Genomic DNA, 20,000 nt, shown 5'->3' on the forward strand with positions numbered 1-20,000 from the left:
TGTCTTATTTGCTTGTTCAAGCTGAGAAGGACGTGCTTCCAATTCTGAGATCAATCCTTCTTGCTCTTAGACAGGAATTTCTTCATATTATTAAATAACCTGTTTAAGGCAGATGTTTACTAGGCAGTCTTGATTTTTCTTGAGGATCTTGCTTTGGTATTATCAGGAACAGCTGAGTTAATACAGTTGTATAGATGCTTATACAAGGCACTGGTGCTTATCTCAGTATAGGTGTCCTTGCTGTCAGTGGGGACAAGAGCTTTGAAGGTATTAATGCCTTCTTGTAAAAGGCTGTAATTGACTTTGGAGAAGTTTTTTGGCCTAATTTCTCCTGGGGGGGGGGGGTCTGATGCTGTTGTTCTTCAAGAGAGACTGATTTATGACCACAGTTCACCAGGGAGGTCTGCACACTTGTGGTGGTGCACCGTTCTACCATGTTGGTTAGTGCCAAGTCTAGAATGTTTGGATCCCTTTTGGGGGCTGCCAACTACCTGCTCCAAGGCATCTGAATTAAAGTCCAAGAACCCTGGAGCAAATGTGTTTGTATATGCATAATTTACCCAATCTATGGACAGGCAGTTAAAGCCACCCATAACCAGGGTGTCTGGTTGTACTTTTAAGTGACTCAAGTAGATCCAAGTAGGCAGTGTAGATATCATGGTTCATGGAGGGAGATCTACAGATGGTGATAACTATAGGAAGGACCCCTCACCAACTTATTTGCACATGGAGTAACTCTAGGGAATCATTCTGTTTAATCAATCTGGAGATGCATTTATCTTTGATGAATATCGATACTCCTCTCCTTTTGTTTTCTTGAGTTCATTTTGTGGTCTGAACATGTGGAAGGCATTATATCTTGATATGGCCAGGGTGCTCTCCATGGCCTTGAACCAGGTCTCTAACTGCACAGACGTCCACATTTTCCAAGGTGAGGAATGCTTCCAGTGAATGCGGTTTCAGATTTAGATTCCTACCATTTAGCAGCATTCTCTTAAGGTTGTTTTTTAGGGTATTTTTAAGTCAGGAATTTTTTTGTGACACTCCCTAAAAAGGCACTGTGGGGGAGGAAAGAGCCTTAGCCAGTAGCCAAAAGCCCAGAGGTGACAGGTGGAGACCCACCTCTGACAAAGCACTGTGGTCTACCAACCATATCATCCCAGACTGCCAGGTATTGGATCCCCTTAAAATGACACCAGAAACTAAGCCAATCATTTTTTTGTCTGTATTGAGACATCATCCTAGGTGAAGGTAGAATGCTGCTTAAGGTCAGGGACATACCCACCTGGGACACTGACAGCTCAGTCATGTCTCTCCATGTTGGTGTGAATAACTTGAGATGTACCTTACTGGACTGTATGGACTATGACAAAGTCATAACAGTGCCTGTTGATGAGATACTAGACTGCATGTGTGATGTGGCAGATCCTGGTGACGGACCTTTTCCTTATCCAACCTGGTGAGTGGGGCATGTGGGCGTCTCACAGTGGAGTCACCTATAACTAAAACATCTGATTTTGTGTTTTGACTTGGGGACATGTTTGGTGAGACACTGGTGTATTAAGTGAAATGTGTTTATGTTTGAGAGGTCTCTGATCTTTAGGTAGGCTTCTAGTAAGAACCTCTGCATATGTGGGCTTAGGTGCTGTATGAGTGGATAGTGCAGGAGGTGAAGTGTGTGAGCAGACAACCTCCTTAGTATCCAATATGCTGATTTGTGAACAAACAGAACCTAGACGCTAGATTCTTAATATAGATGCATCTCTCTCATATTGAACTTGTGTGAATTAGGAGACGTGGGTTGTCAGTGTACATGAAGCAATTGCTACATTGTCTCAGGATGCCCATGTCAAATCAGGTTGGCTAGAGAAATGGTGGGAAATCTTAAATTTGTGACGTTAGGTGAAGTACTGTGGTCAGTAACTGGGAGGGAACTAGAAGGACCAGGTATGGCTAAGGGACAAGAAAAAGTTCTAAACTGCAAGGGGCTTAATGGTTAAGACTTGTGGAGGAACCTCAGGGCCTCAGCTGAGGTGTCTAAACAAGCAGTGAAGCACAACAGAGAGAGAAAGCAGTCGAAGAGAAAATTATTTAAGTCTGCACCTATAACCGCCAATGTTATCCTCCACTACATGGTAATGCACGGTTAAGCGGGTGCTGCGTACCACACAAACCCGAGCTAATGCAGGGCAACAAGTAGCAACGAAATTAAACCCACTTCAAAACACGCTAACCAATAGTAGTGCACTAGACTGGGCCCTGGGCCAGCAATTACCACTCAGACAGGTCCTTAGCTATACTCCCCCCCCCCCCACTAGGGTGTTGGGGGAGGCCCTCTTTTTGTGGAGGAAAGCTGAATTAGTGCTCAGAAGTTGTAAAAACAGATAGAGTCCAGCAAATCTGAATCAAGTCTATGCTACAGTAAAAGTGCAGGAAACAGCAAAAATACAGTTCAAATATAACAGCACACAGTAAAATACAATGCAAGAAGTGCAGACCAAGTAAAAATTATACTTATTTTTCAACAGCAGGCAGTGGATGCTTCAGATTGGTTAATTTAGAGGTTAGCTACAAGCAGTCAAACGGAAAGCCCAAGTCTGCGACTTACTCCAGCAATCCACAGCTCAGATGGGTCCTTGGCTGCACACTTCTGCCACAAGGGTGCCTTCTTAATGTAAGATTGGCATCATTTGAGCACTAAAACCAGCTAACCTGAATCTAGCCTATGCTATACAATGCAAAAGAACTAGAAATTTAAAGTGCTGAAAATCAGTCGCAACAGCAAAAAGCAGTTTAAATTAAGCGGAATTTCAGGAGAATATTACCACAAATGTGTAGACCACAAACCTTCCTTGTATGAAATAAATAGTTGTTATTCACTGTTTGCAAAGGAATTCTTTGTTAACTTTTCTAACTAGCCTTGCTATGCCTCTTAAAACTCCAACAAAACAAATGTAATATAAAAGGATAAAAAACAGAAGTAACCAAACCTTAAAATGAAAATCTTCAATTCAAAATAAAATGGAGAGATCAGCAATATTCAGGCAGAGTAAAGCAAGCAAGCCACACACAGACACCCATATGATGCCATGTTTCTAGCTCTAGTGTGTGTAGTGACAACCTTCTTTTTGTGGTAACAGGTGAAGGAATGGTAAGGGGTATTTCATGGGGAGTGCCTGGAGGTAAATGAGGGAGTGAGCAGGTTTGCTATTTCTTCTGGCTGAGTACAGGTAGAGCCATCTACCGGCACCTCACCCAGCAAATTGAGCATTTCCCTTAAGATTTCACACATAATTAAGAATCAAAAAAACTTTGTGGTTATCCTTTACTTGAATGGCTATTGTCTCATATTTAGAGATGATACAGTGGTGGATTTTGCCTGTGATCAGCTGGACATTGAGTAGCTCAAGCAAGTCATCTGCTTGACCCATCATGAGGTGCGATTTTTTTTTAATTTTTTTTATGTAAATGGAAACACCCCCCCCCCAATTTCAGAGGATGGTCTGAATGTGTGAAAGGCACTGTAGCCTTGCAGTGCTGGGGTGCTTTTCACAGCCTTGAACCACATGTCTAACTGCACAGACAAATATTCTCCAGGGCCAGAGGGTGTAGTTTCACTCCTAGCACTGCAAAGTAGTACCTTCAGTTTGGCATTGGAAGAATTTGTTACACTGGTAGGTCTGTTTGGGCACTGCCTATAAAGGCAATATGGGGGTGGCCAATGCCTCGACCAATATTCAAAAAATACAGGCGAAAGGTGCAGACCATCTCTGGCAAAGCAGCATGGTTGGTTGATCATGTTGTCCCAGGTAGACAAATACTGGATCCCCTTGGAATGACATCACTAGGTAAGCCAATTACTGAAGTCAACCATTTCTGTTTGTAATGTAGTAGTATGCTTGGAGAGGGTACAATCCGGCTCAATGCAAGGCTCACATCTGTCTGTGACATTTATTCAGAGAGGTGCATCAAGTCACTCTCTTCGTATAATTCAGGAAGGTACATCTGAGGTCATTCACACCCATATGGACTACGAAGGAGACATACTGGAACTTGTGCTCAAGTGACCTGACCGCCTGCGTGATTTGGAAAATCCTGGGGCCTGACAGGCAGCTGACTGTTACCCTCTCTTTAATTAACCTGGTGTGTGTGTGTGTGTGTGGGGGGGTGTCTCACGATGGAGTCTCCCAAGACCACGATGTTTGAATATGTGGTGTTTTACCTTAAGGGGCTTGCTAATGGAAATACTGTGATGTGCATTTTTATGTGTAGTGGTTGGTGTTGAATTGGTTTTGTTTGTATATGGTTTACAATGGGAGCAAGCGGGAGGCCTCTGAGATTTTAGCAAGTTACTTGTAAGTACTTCCACATATGTGGGTTTATGTATCAAGACCTTATTTAGTGAGGGAAATAATGTGCTTGTATTGACAACCAGTTTGTCGTTTGACTTATCAGTATGTGAGAGTTGCATCTCAGTTTTCAGTGTGTAACTACATACATAAATCGCATACTGTGTTTGTGTTAGGGTTAAGTGGTTGTCAGTATACATGAGACAACTGCTATGTTGCCTCAGTATGCATATGTCCACCAGGTTGGCCACAGCGGCAACAGGAAAGCGACTACCCATGGCATTAATTTTTTTTTTTTTTTTTTTTTTTTTTTACTATGGGTGTAACCAAGGAGAAGACAGAGTAGATTTGGCTGGACTGGGATGATAGCACACGGACAAAGAATGGGTGCTATACCTACACTCAGGGTGAACTGCAGCTATCCGACAAGGAAATGTTGCTATCCATGCAACTCAGATGCTCCTAGAGAAGCAGGGGTATTGGGGAAGGTTGCAGAGATAGTTATTCTAAGGCAAATTTTAACTTGAAAGCATTTGCATCTATACAGGGCACTGCAAGTGGGGAATATAGTGTTGAAGGCTTTGGCTAGGTCAAGGTAGCTAGCGTGCACTGTCTTGCCCTCATCCATGGCTTTGGTGACTGTTTCGAAGAAGGAGACCAAGTTAAACAGGCATGATCTCTGTTAGAAAAATATGTATTAATGTATATGGTTAGTGCTTATTAGAAGTTAAAAGGGTTAACACATTTCATTCTAATTTATGTACAGCTTAATTCTGTATGAAATTACAAGTGCTTTTCAAACTGCAGTATGCTTTCTGAAATTGTAATGATGCTCTCCCACCTAGTATTTGCTAGCACAGCAAAATTCATGTTTATGCCTTTTGGAAATTTACTGAGAAGCAGGTGATTATCTGCTAGGTCAGGAAAATAATGAATAGAACAATACTGTTTTCTATAATGTTACTGAACTTGAACAATCAGCTCTGTTCGTGTTATGAGAACATGCACAGCTGCAGAAAAGACAGATACAGATGAACAAAGACTGCTTGAAGAAAGGAACTATAATCTGTACTTGTTTTGTGCTCGAATTAGCCATAGTACCTTGAATGGCAACATTGCATAGTGAGAAGTTGTATCTGACCGGTGGTCATCAAGGCCACGTTGTTTCTCAGGAAGTTTCCAGCAGAAAATCATGGACAAACAGCTGCTATGAAATAATATTGAAAGAACTTGTGATTTATTACGTCAGCTTGGTAGGCAATGTCTTGTAAGAAATATATAAGAATAGCTTCACTTCCTGAATCTAGTTAGACAAACTCTGTATTAGCACGTTTTTGTCTCCTTGCTGCAAGATTAAAGTGCCTTAACCTGAACCTGCCATGCGTTGATCTTTTTGAAGTGGTTTTTCCTTTGACAAAATCAAACCCTGTGGGATCAAGCATTTGGAGGTTGCCAATGTCCTTGTTTACAAGGTCCATGACAATGCATTCCATGGCCTTGCAGATCAGGCTAGCTAGGCTGATGGGTCTATACTTGCCTGGGTCGGTGGATGCCCCACCTTTGTGAAGAGGGATGACAGTTGCTGTTCTCCATTCTGTTGGGATGAAACCAGTGCACAGGCTTTGTCTGAACAGGGTGCCTAGTGGTGCTGAGAGCTCTTGCCCGAGTTAATGTAGGGCACACCTAAGGATGTTGCCGGGTCCCATGGAGGCTGTATTTTTTTTGCCTTTGAGAGGGCATTGATAACCTGCTCCCTGGTGATGAGGGGAGGGGGGCAGGTGCTGCAGATATCCTGGTTTACTGATGGGGGGGGGCATGGGGGTGAAGTTTTCACTGAACTTGTCTGCCAGCAGGTTGGCTATATCTATGGCATTTGTGTATGTTATATTCTCGACCACCAATTCAGAGCAGATTTGGGAGTTACCTTTCAGACTGCAGACGTACGTGAAAAAGGCCTTATGTTTGTCCTTGGTGGATGTGACCAATTTGGACTCAAAGTTAGCCTTAGAGGATTTCATCAGTGACCTTATTTGCTTGTTCAAAGGAGAGATTGCTTCCAACTTGGCACCTGCTCCTTCTTGGTCTTGGACAGCAATTTTTTTTATACAGTCTGATTACTGCTGCTGTCCACCAGACAGGTTTACTCATCCTTTAGGAAGATGATTTGGTCCTGTCAGGTATTGCAGAGTCCATGCAGCTATATAGGCGTTCATATAGTTTTTTGGTGTAGCTTGAACACAAGTGCTTGATTCAACTGAAGGGATGGTGGCTGTGAAGCTAACTATACCTGCTCTCAGGAGGTTGTAGTCAGCTTTGGAAAAGTTTTTTTGTTCAACTCCGGCAAGGGGGGGGGGGGGGACAGGGACAGGGAAGACGATGACTTTGAAAGTGATTGCTTTATGGTTGATCTTACCAGGGAAAATGACACTGTAGTGGTGCTACAGTGGCCACTCATGTTGGATAGTACCAGGTCCAGGATATTTTCACCTCTTGTGGGGGCGGTGACCAGCTGATCCAATGCATTGGCACTGACGAAGTTGAGGAATCTCTGGGCATTTGAGTTTGAGCTAGAATAGGTCTTCCACTCTATGGTTGGATAGTTAAAGTCGCCCAGGATCAGGGTAGACGGTCGAATCTTGATGGATTCAAGTAAGTCCAAATAGGTAGATTGGGCCTCCTGAGTCATGGTTGGAGGCCTGTAGCTAGCTAGGACTTGAATAAGTATTTTGTCAACAGTTAGAGTTGCAGATGGAGTTTCTCCTGTGCATCATACTGTTTGACCAGCCCAGCGGTGTGTAATAGCTTTGATAAATATTGAAACTCCACCTCCTTTGGCTTTGTAGTCCTCTGTTTGGGGTCTGAAAGTATGGTAGGACAAGTAACCTGGTAAGGGTGAGGTGCTCTCCACAGCTCTGAACCAGGTTTCAGTGACTGCACAAATGTCAGCATCTTCCAGGGCGAGGAATGCTTGCAATGAGTGCAGTTTCATGTTAAAAGACTCCTACTGTTTAGCAGCATGACCTTTACATTTCATTTAGAAGAATTTTTCATGTAACATTTGGCAACCAAAATGTTTTTTTTTTTTTTCAGGATGCAAGGCACAAGACAGCAAACTGCCAAGTCAGGATTTACTTTCAAACAGTACAACATATGCAAAGCAACAGACCATGACACAAATTCCACTACTTACACAAATACTACTTGAAAGACAAAAACATCAATTATACCGTGTCCAAAGATGTATGGGATACACTTATCGATATCTTTATCCTCAAGAGTCCCATCCATGTAGTACACGGTCTAGTTTTCCTGTATACCACTCTGCAATCTGAATGCAGCTGACAGAACTGGTAGCACTTATGACTATTTTTTGTAACCAGATGTTACACAGTCATAAATAAATCAAAATGAAGCACTTCATTTAAGAAGTGATACATGTACAGCCTACAAAACAGTTCCTGCTAATTTCTTCAATAACTTGGAACTGTGGACTCAGATTTTTCCCCCTGACTAACAGCTGCATACTCAAAAAGTCTGCAAAAACACAGTGTGCTACATATGTGCATTTTGCAAGGGAGGAAAAGTCTGAAAGTTTTAAGTCTGAGCTGACTGCTGTGGGAAGGGATATGAAAAACTTGAGTACTGCAGTTGTGTGACAAAACTTTCAGTTTGTTTCAGGCAAAACTTGTGATATGTAGCAATTCATTCTTTTCGAAAGCATAAACGCTTATGTGTCCCAGTTAAAAGAACCAAGCGAACGACTGTGAATTTGAAGAGTTACAAGAAACACGTCCCCCAAGGAAAAAGATCAGATCAGATAAGAGTCAAAGGTAATGTGTTTGCATTAGCTGCAGAACTGTAAGTGTGACAAATAGAAAGTCTAGTAAATAATCAAGTTTAGTTACGCCATGGAAACAAATTAAAGAAACATTTTCATTTAAAAACAATGTACATGAAGGAACAAAGTAATAAAAATTAGTTGTCTGCAAGTATTCAAATGTGCACAAAAATGCGGACAGAGTTAAAAATGTGAATTAAAAAATCACAGAGAATAAATGTTACGCAGTGGTAAATTAAAATCCAGCCACCCAGAAACAGAAGTTTAATAAGCAAAGTGTTTGTGTTTAGACTGGACCCTGGCACAGAGTTTAAAGCAACACGGGTTTGTAAAAATCTTAAACAGTAAACCATAATAATATATCTGTAAATTGTCTGCTTGCTTGTTCAGGACATCTTCTAAAAACTGCAGAGTCAGGAGATGCGTGTGTGAATCTAACAATAACAGTATAACATTCAATTCCATAAAATGGGAACAGAAGTAGCAGCTATCTTGTAATTAAGACCTGCTAGAAGTCTGGTATGGTGAAAAGAATTCATAATGTGAATGTGTACAAAAATAATAACTTGCTTCATGAACATAAAGATTCATTTACCGGTTTGGACTGTTTGCCAGTAGTAGCTGCTTCAAAGAAAAGGTCTAGTAGACCTAGGTGCAACCCCACACCCAAAGGGCTGCATCCAACAGCTCCTCATCTGCATTCAATTGGCCCTTTTGATCTGTGACAGTAGGAGACCAGTATGCCTGGGGTAAGTGATAAAACAATGGCCCATTCATACTTGCCTAAGAATTCCAATTCCAATCAGCTCATTCAATCTGCATAGAGAAAAAAAAACTGCACTTTATTCATCTGCTTTTACTGTATTTGTGTTTCCTCCTACTTTATTTTGCTTTTGCCTCTTCTTAAAAGTACTCAATTTTATTTATTCTGCTGCATTTATTACTGCTTGGTATCAGCCTGATTAAATTGCAACTGTTATTCTAAGTCTTTTGGTTTAAGCACTTGGGCTTCATACCAGTTGTTTTACATTAAGAAAGTTTGTGGTCTGCACTGTTGTGGCAGGACAAGTAGCTTACATAATTCTAAGCTGGGAATTGATGATTGAAGGCTCAGTGTCTGCTATTCTAAAAGTGAATTAGTTTTGGTTTAAGCACTTGGGCTTCAGGCCAGTTATTCTACATTAAGAAGGTTTGTGGTCTGCACTCTTGTGGAAGGAGAGGCTAGATTCTGCCCTTCTGTGCTGGGAATTTCTGGTCACAGGCTTACTGTGCCTGCTTATTTGAACTGTTCCTTACTGAAATGGGTGTGCCTTGTTGCTGTAGCATAGACCAGATTCAGGCCTGCTGAATCTAGCTTTGTTTGTATAACTTTAGCACTGATCCAGGCCATCTTTTTTTGGGAGAAGGTTCCCCTGCACCCTAGTGGCAGGAGTGTGCAGTTAGAGCTTGTCTGATTGAAGACTGCTGGAACAGGGTTCAGTTTTGAGCTTTTTTCTGGTTAACATGTTTAAATCAGTTTCTTCATTTTCTATTGTTTTATATACATATATATATATATATATATATATATATATATATATATATATATATATATATATAAATAAATAAAAATTGCACTTTATTCATCGGCTTTTACTGTATTTGTGTTTCTTCCTACTTTATTACTAGGGGCACTGACTACAACTTTGATCTGAGATATAAAACAATAAGCATCCTTTTCTGTGCATTTAAAGTGCTTTTTTGATTGTATCTGCTTTATTTTCTGGGGGGGAAAAACAAAACATAATTGTTTCCTGCCTTTCTAAGCTACTATAGTCTAGTTTTCAGGTTAGTGCTGGATTCAGGGATGTGTTACAAATCTCTGTGTTTGCCCATACCTTACTTGGATAGAAGGAAGTTTCTCTGCTCACCTGTGAGAGATGGGAGCTTTGAGCAGCCTATCTGTCCCTGGAGGAGTAGTTTATTGGCCATTTTGGGCTAATTTCTCTTTCATTTCCCTGCTATAAAAACCTCATTTGCCCAGTTTTGCACGCTGGGCAGTGCCAGTTAGCTAGGGTATAACTATTCCCGGCTCCAACTCATTTGCCCAGTTTTGCACGCTGGGCAGTGCCAGTTAACTAGGGTATAACTATTCCCGGCTCCACAAAGTCTCCTCCAATTTTTCCCTTGGAACTAGACAAACTTTCAACTTAAGCACTCAAGCCACTCATTCCTCAGCCCGGCACTTGCTCAAAACTCATAGCAAGCAATTATAAACCCTAGCCTAGACCCCCCCCCCTACAGAGGGCCAAGGCTCTCTATTCAACCTTACCAACCAGTCAGTAAAACAGTTCACTGTACCTATCCAGGTATGTCCAAAGGGCAGTTTCAAGTGTACTCTCCAGTCCAACTGGTGAATCTGGGCATTTTAAGGCAATGTTACAACTGCCTCATGTACACAGACAACCCTCTCCTCCTACCACTAAACACTAATACATGTGAGAGATGCAATTATACAGCCAAACTGGAGGCAAAGCTCTCTCAACCTAAGACTGGATCAGACAGTCAAGAGGAGAAGGGAAATACTTGCATCACACCACCAGTCTCACATAGACCCATTAACCCAGCACCGGCAAAAAAAAAAAAAACACACAAATACACGAAAACATACTGGAGGCTCTAAATAAAAATCTGCAAAAGCAACAGACCTCCAAAGGAGACATCAAAGCAACCTCCACCTCCCAACACAAACCACGAAACATACTTCACAAAACCAGTGTGCCATTCAATCACAGCCCCAAAGACAAAATAACATACCCAACACACTAATAGGTGACTCTATAGTCAGGCACACTGACGTCCCATTAACTAGGCTGAATAAGGAGAAGGTTACTGTTAGCTACCTGTCGGGTGCCAGGATCCGCCACATAACACAAGCACTCAGGTCACTCCAGAACAAGTACAAATATGACTCTGTCATTGTCCACGTTAGCGTGAATGACCTGAGGCATACCTCCGTGGACTACATGAAAAGAGACATGGAAGAGCTCTCTGATCACATAGCCCAGGCCGGTATGACCATGACCCTGAGTAGCATCCTGCCCTCGCCAAGAGTGATACCACTGTATAAAGAAAAAATCATCAGTTTCAACAATTGGCTAAGTTTCTGGTGTCATTCAAAGGAGATCCAGTGTCTGTCCGCCTGAGATGACATGCTCGACAAGCCACGCTGCTTCGCTGGAGACTTGCCTCTGTCACCCTTAGGCTTTTGAATACTGGCCAAGGCTCTTGCCACCCCCATAGTTCCTTTTTTTGTCAAGGAAGACAAACCCACCGCCGTAAATAGCACAAGTAACAAAAAGCTGAGGGTAATGCTACTCAATGCCAGAAGTCGTCTAAACCTCAAAATGCATGCACTTGAGGCACTCCTCAGTATGGAGAAAATCAATATATGTGCAGAAACAAAAACCTGGTTTAAGGCTCCAGAGAGCACCCCAGCACTACCAGGCTACAACTCATACCAAACATTTCGGCCACAGAACCCAGACCGAAATACAAAAGACTGGGGCATATCCATATTCATCAAGGATACCCACACCTCTAGGTTAGTGGCACAGCATGGGCAAAACTGCAATTCAAATTGTAGCTTGCTACAGATAATCGACCATGTCCCAGGACCCCCATTCAGCATTTCGGGAAACACAAAAGGTCCTACCAAACACCCTAATATTGGGCGATTTCAACTACCCAAACATTAACTGGGAGAACTACTCAGTACTAACTCCCTTGCCCAACATTTCCTAGAATTTATAAACTCAAACACCACTCCCACCAGAGGTGACAACATATTGGACCTGGTCATCACCAACATGGGCGACCGGTGTTCTGCACTGGAGGTTAACCTCTTGCTGGTTAGATCGGACCATAAACAAATCACTCTGGATATCCACATTCCACCCCCACTCCCGGACAAGGAAACCACCGTGAAAAACTTTTTAAAAGCAAACTTCACTTTACTCAAGACCGAGGTGGAAAGTTTCAAAGCCCCCATGCTAAAGGATAACGCTGTCCAAGTTGCAAAATCCTTTACTAATGCATTCTACAGGCACCTACAAGAATGCATGGATCGTGCTATCCCAAGCAAAACTAAGACTCACTCCTCCAAGAAAAGGAAACCAGCCTGGTGGAACCCTGCCATAAACAAGCTATACAATAGGAGGAAACTAGTACAGAAGAGAAGGCATCCCTGATCAGTATCAACAAGAAACTACGATCCCTTATAAAATCATCCAAGGCGAGCTTCGAAAGAAAAATTGTCAAGGACTCCAAAGACAACCACAAGGCATTCGTTAGCTATGTCAAGAATCTAAGTGGCAATGCTCAGATCTGCTCGGAGTTAGTGCAGAATGGCACAAAATACACTGAACTGACCGATATCGCCAACATCCTGGCAGACAAGTTCAGTGCAAACATCACCCTCCTCTCACCCTCAAAAGGGCCCATAACCATACCAGAAGAATGTACAGCCCCTGAAATCAGACACTCAGGTTAAAACAGCCCTCTCCAAAGCCAAAAATACAGCATCAATGGGACCGGATGGTGTCCCAGGCTGCGTCCACACAAGCTCAAAGACGAACTAACCCCTCACCTAAACACACTATTCAAACTCAGCCTCTCCACAGGCTACGTACCCATAGAGTGACACACAGCAAAGGTAATTCCGCTCCACAAAGGTGGAGCCACAAAAGACCCCAGGAAATAGCCTTATAAGCCCGACTAGCTTGGTTTGCAAGACTACGGAGCGCATCATCATGGAACTCATTAACAGAGACATTGGGAACCTCCAAACACTGGACCCTACCCAGTTCAGCTTTGTTAAGGGCAGATAATGCCTCCTAAACCTGGTGGACTTCTTTGAGACAGTTACCAAGGATATAGACGAGGAAAAGGTGGTACACAGCCTACCTAGACCTCGCAAAGGCCTTCGGCACCATTCCCCATTTTGGTATTATAGACAAGCTCATCAGCCTGAACATAAATCTCCAACGTCACAAGATGGGTTACAAACATGCTCAGACAGAACTCACATGGTGAGAGTTGCGGGAGCTAGGTCCGACTCTAAACGGTTACAAGTGTCATTCCCTGGGGCTCCGTTCTAGGACCCCTCCTGTTCGGCATATACTTCTCAGAGGTACAGGCAAGCACAGGCGGACTATGGCTGACCAAGTTAGCAGACGACTGCAAACTAGGGGCTATAAATGAATCTCTGGCTGACACAGACATCCTCCAAAAGGGTCTCAATGAGATGGATACCTGGTGTCAAAATCATGGTCTCAAGCTACATGCCAAAACGTGCATAGTCATCACCTATGGAAAAAACAAAGTACCCCAAAACTACCACATAGGTGGTAGTCCCCTAAATTCAAAAGATGTAATAAGGGGTCTGGGGACCCAAGTAGATAGTAATCTTTCCTTTGATGATCACATTGCCATAGTGATTAGAAAATCCTTCTATGTGGCCCACCTAATCACAAAAGGTTTCGTATCCAGATCAAGAGAGGTCATTATGCCCCTCTACTCATCACTCAGACCCATCATAGAGTACAACACCCCATTTAGGATGTACCTTACAAGACACCTGCAACAGCTGAAAAGACCACAGAAGTACCTCACCAAGAGGATCACTAGCCTCAAACAGGTGCCCTATGCAGCTTGACTGAAGAAACTCCAGCTGTACTCGCTTGGATAACACCTACTCAAAAGTGATCTCTGCCCGACATACAAGGCCATGTCCAACACAGAACTGATGGAAATGCTCCACCTAAAGAAGACCATATTCCCTCGAGCCACATGCTCTAGGGATCCAAACCTCACCACAACAATAATTAGGACGTGCAGGAGGGATAGATTCCTGTCCCAGAGACTTCCCATGCTTTGGAACAAGATTCCAATCTACATTAGGCAGAGCTCCTCGCTAACACTCTTCAAGAGAAACCTTGAAGAGTGGATGGAAAACAGAAAGTTTACCCCAGGATGACTTTAGTGACTCTGATGGACAGAGGCACGGGGAACTAATCTAAGGGGGTGGCGAAAGCAAACACATTCTGGTTAGGCTTATAAATGCCTTCGGGCAGATAGCCTAGTACCTACCTATGAACCTAACCTATGAGTGTAATGGAGTTGGGAGAAGTCAGCTTGATGGTCCTGTGGAATAGCCTCTCTTCTCTCAGCAGAGCACTCCCTCCCCTGTGGTGGCTCTTCTATGTTCTACTATGTGCTGCCCTTCAAAGGGAAGCATGCCTCTGCATGCTTAAGTTCTCTTGGCTTACTATGCAACTACATTCAGCACCACAGGCTCACCAGGCTAAGGCTCCATGGGGTAGAACAACTTGTGCTCTTGCAAGGTGCCACATTTGTGGCAAATCACAGCTGCCTCCCTTGCACAAGGATTAGTGAGTTGGCAACAGCTATTAACTCCCATTATACCTCACCACTTCCTACAGGTGCCCAGTCCATTATTCAAATTTCAGGTCATCAGCAGTATAGTCAGGACTTTATTCCCTACAGTCATGGACCTGGCCAACCTAATGTAAAGTTGAGCAGAATTGAGTAAATAGGTTTGTTCTCATGAAATGGATGAAACCAGGAAGACATGTGATATCCTAATAAAGCTATACAAAGGTAGTCTTATCTCTCTCAACCTCTCAAAAGCTTTTGATTCAGTTTTCCCCACCAGAAGCACAGTGCACTAGCTAAACTGAACCCATTAAGCTCCACCAATATGCTTACATAACTATCTTACCAACAAGCATCAATGTGTCAAATGATTAAATTACTTCGCTTCTCAATAAACACAAGAACCCCTCAAGGCTCCATTCTCGACTGCCAGATGTTCAGTATTTTATCAACAACTTACACAAGAATGTAAACAGTGGAACCATCTGCATGCTGGATAATGGTTGACTATCATTTGTTTTGCCCCAACTTAAGAAAATTACAAATAGTCACACACAAGTCTCTTTTTTCATTGAGAACTGTCAAACCTCAGCTTATACTAAATTCCAACATGCCCAAACTGACGCTGTTCAGCCCAAACACTGCAACACTAGCAACTTCAGAATATTCTCTGCCCAGCATATCAGCCTAGATATTGTCTCTAGTACTACATTTTTGGAGTAACCAAGAACTCAAACCTAAAATTAACCATCACATTCAGCTCAACATATAATAAAATATAAAAACAGGAATTCTCTACTGAGCCATCCACACACCGCTACTGCTCATCTTGTACCAAACTAATTATATGCTTCCGCCACCTTCATACCATTCAACAAACAAAGCTTGCAGTGTTATCACACAGTTGACAAATTTGCTGAAAATCTTCCAAACAGAACTCACCACTGTACTGCATTAAAAAATAAATAGTATCAGTTATGCATAACTCAGAATTGCTCAAAAGATCTTTTTCCACTGAACTAAATGCTCACATCTCAGCTTTCTTATCCATACCAACCAGGCATCTCTCTACCAGTAACTATTTCACACTTCAAATCAATTCAAACTCTCACAGTGGGGGTTACACTCTGGGTACAAAATGTGGAATAGCCTCCCCAAATCCAAAACTAACAAGCATAAAGTCATTTAAAAGTGAAGTAAAATCTCACAATCTTCAATTCCTAGCTATGCAATTTCACCTATTCTCCTTCATATCCTTTATTTCAATTGTTTATCTAGCCTATTCTGTGCTCTCTGAAAAATTTCCCAATCTCAATTCCTCGTTTATGATTTCACTATACATTTTTTTCTTTCTACCCCTTTATTTGCTCTCTGAAAACTTTATCTATCCTTTCTTTTCCTCACTTCCATTCTAAGATCTCTCAATTAGTCTATTTTTTTAGTACAACGAGTAAAGAATGGACAATATAAATACCCAGTATCACTGTCTTTGCTCCAGGCTATATACTTAATAAAATTCTCAGGCTATATACTTAATAAAATTCTAACTTATTCTAGTCACCCAGGGCACGGTCTTGGCTCTGGGATATATACTTACTAATGTCGGCATGCAGAGGTAATTTTACTACTTAACTCCTCGTACTTAAAAATCTGATGCAGTACATTTTAAGATTTAAATTATGGTACACAAGGTTACTGTAAATCCAGTTTTAGTTCTTATTTGTTCCATGTCCCTTGGAGTAGGCTACATACTAAGTAACTACCTATAAACTATTTCTATAGCTCCTTACAGGATTATCTCTTATGATGTTGCTTTACAATGGAATATTTTTGTTTGTTTTTCTGTATATTATTATTGTTTATATTTGCTATGCTGGCCTCTGTTGAGATAGGTCTTGCATGCCCAAGATGAAAAATAAAAAATGAAACAAACTGCCCACACAATAATGCTAAGAAAAACATGCTATCCATCCACAATCCCCTTTTCCCACCCTTTTGCACATTGGGTCGCATTCCACATTAACACTGACAATCTAGGGTCAGATTTTACAACAATGGGTGGCTAGCCCTGCTGCAGTAGTAGTTTTGCACCATACACTTACATCTATGACCAATTTAAAATGGCCAGTTCACCTACTACATGCTTTTAGAATGTGGGGGAAACCAGAAAACCCATACAAACACAGGAAAGGCATGCAGACTTCACACTGGAGGCACTTCAGCCAAGAATTGAACCTGGGGGGCTTTTTGCTATATTACATATGTAGGTACGTGTGGATACACACACACACACACTTGGAAAATGTATGGGTGGCTTGGCCAAAGTCAATTCATTAAAATCATTACCTCTTGACTATTTTGAAAAAAAAAAATCAGAACAAAGCTAGAAATTACAGGTGGGGACAGACTTGGGACATGTTTTTTTTTTTTAATTATTACTCTAGTTTACTTTTAAAATTAACAGAACAAGATCTGCACCAACATGCATTCCCACAAAAAAAAAAAAAAAAAAAAAAAAAAAAAAAAACACAAACAAAACAAAAACAAAAAAAATTACTGACCGACTATAACACTCTGGAATTTTGCCAAGCAAATCAATAGTTTTGCGAGAGACAGAGCAAACAAATGAGGCAAAACCAGGAACATTCATCAAAAAGAGGTACGCCTGACAAAAACACACACACACACACACACACACACACACACACACACACACACACACACACACACACACAAAACTCACATACAACACCGATTTTTCCCAAAGTACAAAACAACTTCCTAAAGGCCATTAAATAACTAAGGAGTTAACACAACCTAAAACTTGCGTGCATATTTAGGAAACAGCTATGCTGTGTGGCAAATAAGTCCCATAGCCGTAAAAAATGCAGTAGTTTCCACACCACAAAAGTAATGTTAGGACAAATGCGAGTAGAAAACAATAGTAATACAAAACAACAGCAATGCATAAATAAAAATGTAAACACTGACACTAAAAAAGAGCAACGTCTGCAACTTAGTGTAACACTATTTTAAGTAAATAATACTATAACCCGCCATTGAAAATATCACAGTAACCAAGCCAACTTGACAGAACAGATTTAAAACTTCAGTGACATCATTAAATGTGACATGATTCGCTTACCCTTCAAATCTCAAGGCTCAGCAAACGAAAATGATTGCTCAAAAACCTACCTTGCAACAGCGCCACTGCACTAACTCCTTGCCACCCAGCTAGCAACGGATACTTTTCCTAGGACATTCAAGTATAATACGCAGATTATACCACTGCCAGTTACCAAAAATACATGATAATTAGTTTTAAATGGTGATCAGATTCAATACGTTTATATAATCCGTGCAATCAATATCCACCGCAAAACATTTACTGCTGTTTACATTCCCTTTACAACACTTCCACAGACGCCATATTTTCAACGGCATGTCATTCCTAACGTCATTTCCTGCAGTAATGCCTCAAGCAATACATGAACAGAATGCAAGAAATATTAGCGTTTCTCGAGTATAAAAGAAAAATACACTTTGTTCACAATTAAACTAATGCACATAAAACGATGAGAATGCAAGCATTCAAAATATTCTAAGCAACTGTCAATAATTGTTTGGTCCACGCGCATACGATGACATCACGGTCACTCTCTCCACCCCTTTTGTCGACCTGGTGTGACGAAATTAGCTTGAAATAGGTCTGGCATAATTGCATCATTTGCTTCTGAAAGTGGTTTCTTATGTTTGCCAGTCATGTATTGTGAGTCATATTTGCAAACACTGTTTTTGTGTGGGGGTGTTACTTTGTTATAAAAAATATAATCTAAATTATTTAGGTATTTATTTTGTTTGTGTTTGAGGTTCATACTGTTTTAAATCAATAATATTTCTGAGTGGTTGCTATTGGAGAAGTAAGCAGGCGAAAGTTTAGACGTCCTTAGTGCCTTTTTTGATTAAGATGGCGGGGGACGACTCAGGAGTGACTTTTGGACAGCCACATTTGGCCAAGCAAGATCTTAATAATTTGGTAAGTGTTAATATGGTTGTGGGTCGTATAGTTGAATAAGTTTGAATACACTCTTTGTACTCAAGAATGATGTGCCTGAAGCCACAGATTTATACTTTGATGGTTTCTTCTTGGTGGTGTAAGGGTGTTAACACCAGCACCTTCCATGGGAGATGAACCCTTAATAGAATGATAGGCCCTAGAGATGCGGAGTGAGCAAGTTGGTTGTTTAAGGGTAGGAAAAGAGATCGCACTGTTATTCACGATTATGTTTGGTGAGATGGTTACTAAAATTGTTTCAGGTGCTTTGTTGTCAAGTTGATAGTTTGCAGCTGTAGTACTGTTGCATTATTCTTACTGACTGTTTAATCAGCGTAATAGGGTATTGAAGTAAGCTTTTCGTGCAAGTTGTAAATTGATTTATAAAATGAATTTCATTTTAGTGGTAGGGTCTTCCTAGCTAGCGTATGTGGGATACTTTCTGTAAGGAGATGCAGTTGTTTTCCTGGTGCAGGTACTTTCTTATCTGAATAGCTGATAGTAGCTCGTGTACCACGAGTGACACATAAATGACGGCATACGCATTTTGTTTGCAGAAGCTGCTAGTATGTTGTACTGCTTAATTATTGAAGTAGAACAGCTGTGTCTTGGGGTTGTAACGTAAGAAACTTTTGAATTACATTATATAATTTTATTTCTGCATATAGTCTGCTTTGCATTGTTTATTGTGTACCTATTTATTTTGATTTAAGTACAGTTTAAATTTTGTTCCTAGTTATTTTATTGAGGTAGGGAATTACAAGCATGCATTGCTTCTCCATTTATGATTTTACAGAATGTTGCACTATTCTGTTGTAACTGGAGTATAACGTCTGTCATCTAGATTTGTCCACTTTCATATGAAATCAGGCTAGTAACTCAAATCATAATAACGTTTTATTTCCCTTTTTACTAACTTGTTGGTTGTTTTCCTGTGGACCAGTAATGTGGTACTAACTTTCTTACAAACTGTGTAGTATTTGTGATTGTAACTGCCTCCTCCTGAGGTTTCAGTCCTGTATGACAAATGTAAAATTAGGAGCCGCAACAAGGTCCATTCCACCGAGAGGTGCAAACAAAAGATGCAATTTCCATTATTGTCTAATTTATCCACAAGACATTTGAACGCTTGCAATAACTGTATTAACATACTGGATAGCATGCACTCACAGGAGACACAGCAAGGTACTAACCCAAACGAACAGAGGGCCAACAAACCCAAAATTAACTCAAACGGGAACATGCCCCTTCCCCTGTGACTGGATCTTTGGAGCTGGTGACGACCAGAGCTGGCCGAGGAGCCTAACCCTTATTAAATGGAATC

At 41.3% G+C, this 20,000-nt stretch overlaps 2 protein-coding genes across 2 annotated transcripts in view; one reads left to right on the forward strand and one right to left on the reverse strand.

Annotated features, from left to right (window-relative positions):
* The window catches only part of KLHL15 (kelch like family member 15), a 256,779-nt gene extending 238,511 nt beyond the window's left edge, over positions 1-18,268 (reverse strand). The window contains exon 1 of the mRNA XM_044072298.1: positions 17,818-18,268. The gene's annotated coding sequence lies outside the window, so the exon portion shown is untranslated. The remainder of the gene's footprint in view (positions 1-17,817) is intronic.
* A 181-nt stretch (positions 18,269-18,449) lies between these two features.
* The window catches only part of EIF2S3 (eukaryotic translation initiation factor 2 subunit gamma), a 1,527,509-nt gene continuing 1,525,958 nt past the window's right edge, over positions 18,450-20,000 (forward strand). Inside the window, exon 1 of the mRNA XM_044071831.1 lies at positions 18,450-18,658. Coding sequence (XP_043927766.1) covers positions 18,590-18,658 — 69 coding nt within the window. The 5' untranslated portion in view covers positions 18,450-18,589. The remainder of the gene's footprint in view (positions 18,659-20,000) is intronic.

The sequence above is a fragment of the Protopterus annectens genome, chromosome 5.part0 (assembly GCF_019279795.1).
Source record: "Protopterus annectens isolate FY-2018-M chromosome 5.part0, PAN1.0, whole genome shotgun sequence".
Taxonomy (NCBI): domain Eukaryota; kingdom Metazoa; phylum Chordata; order Ceratodontiformes; family Protopteridae; genus Protopterus; species Protopterus annectens.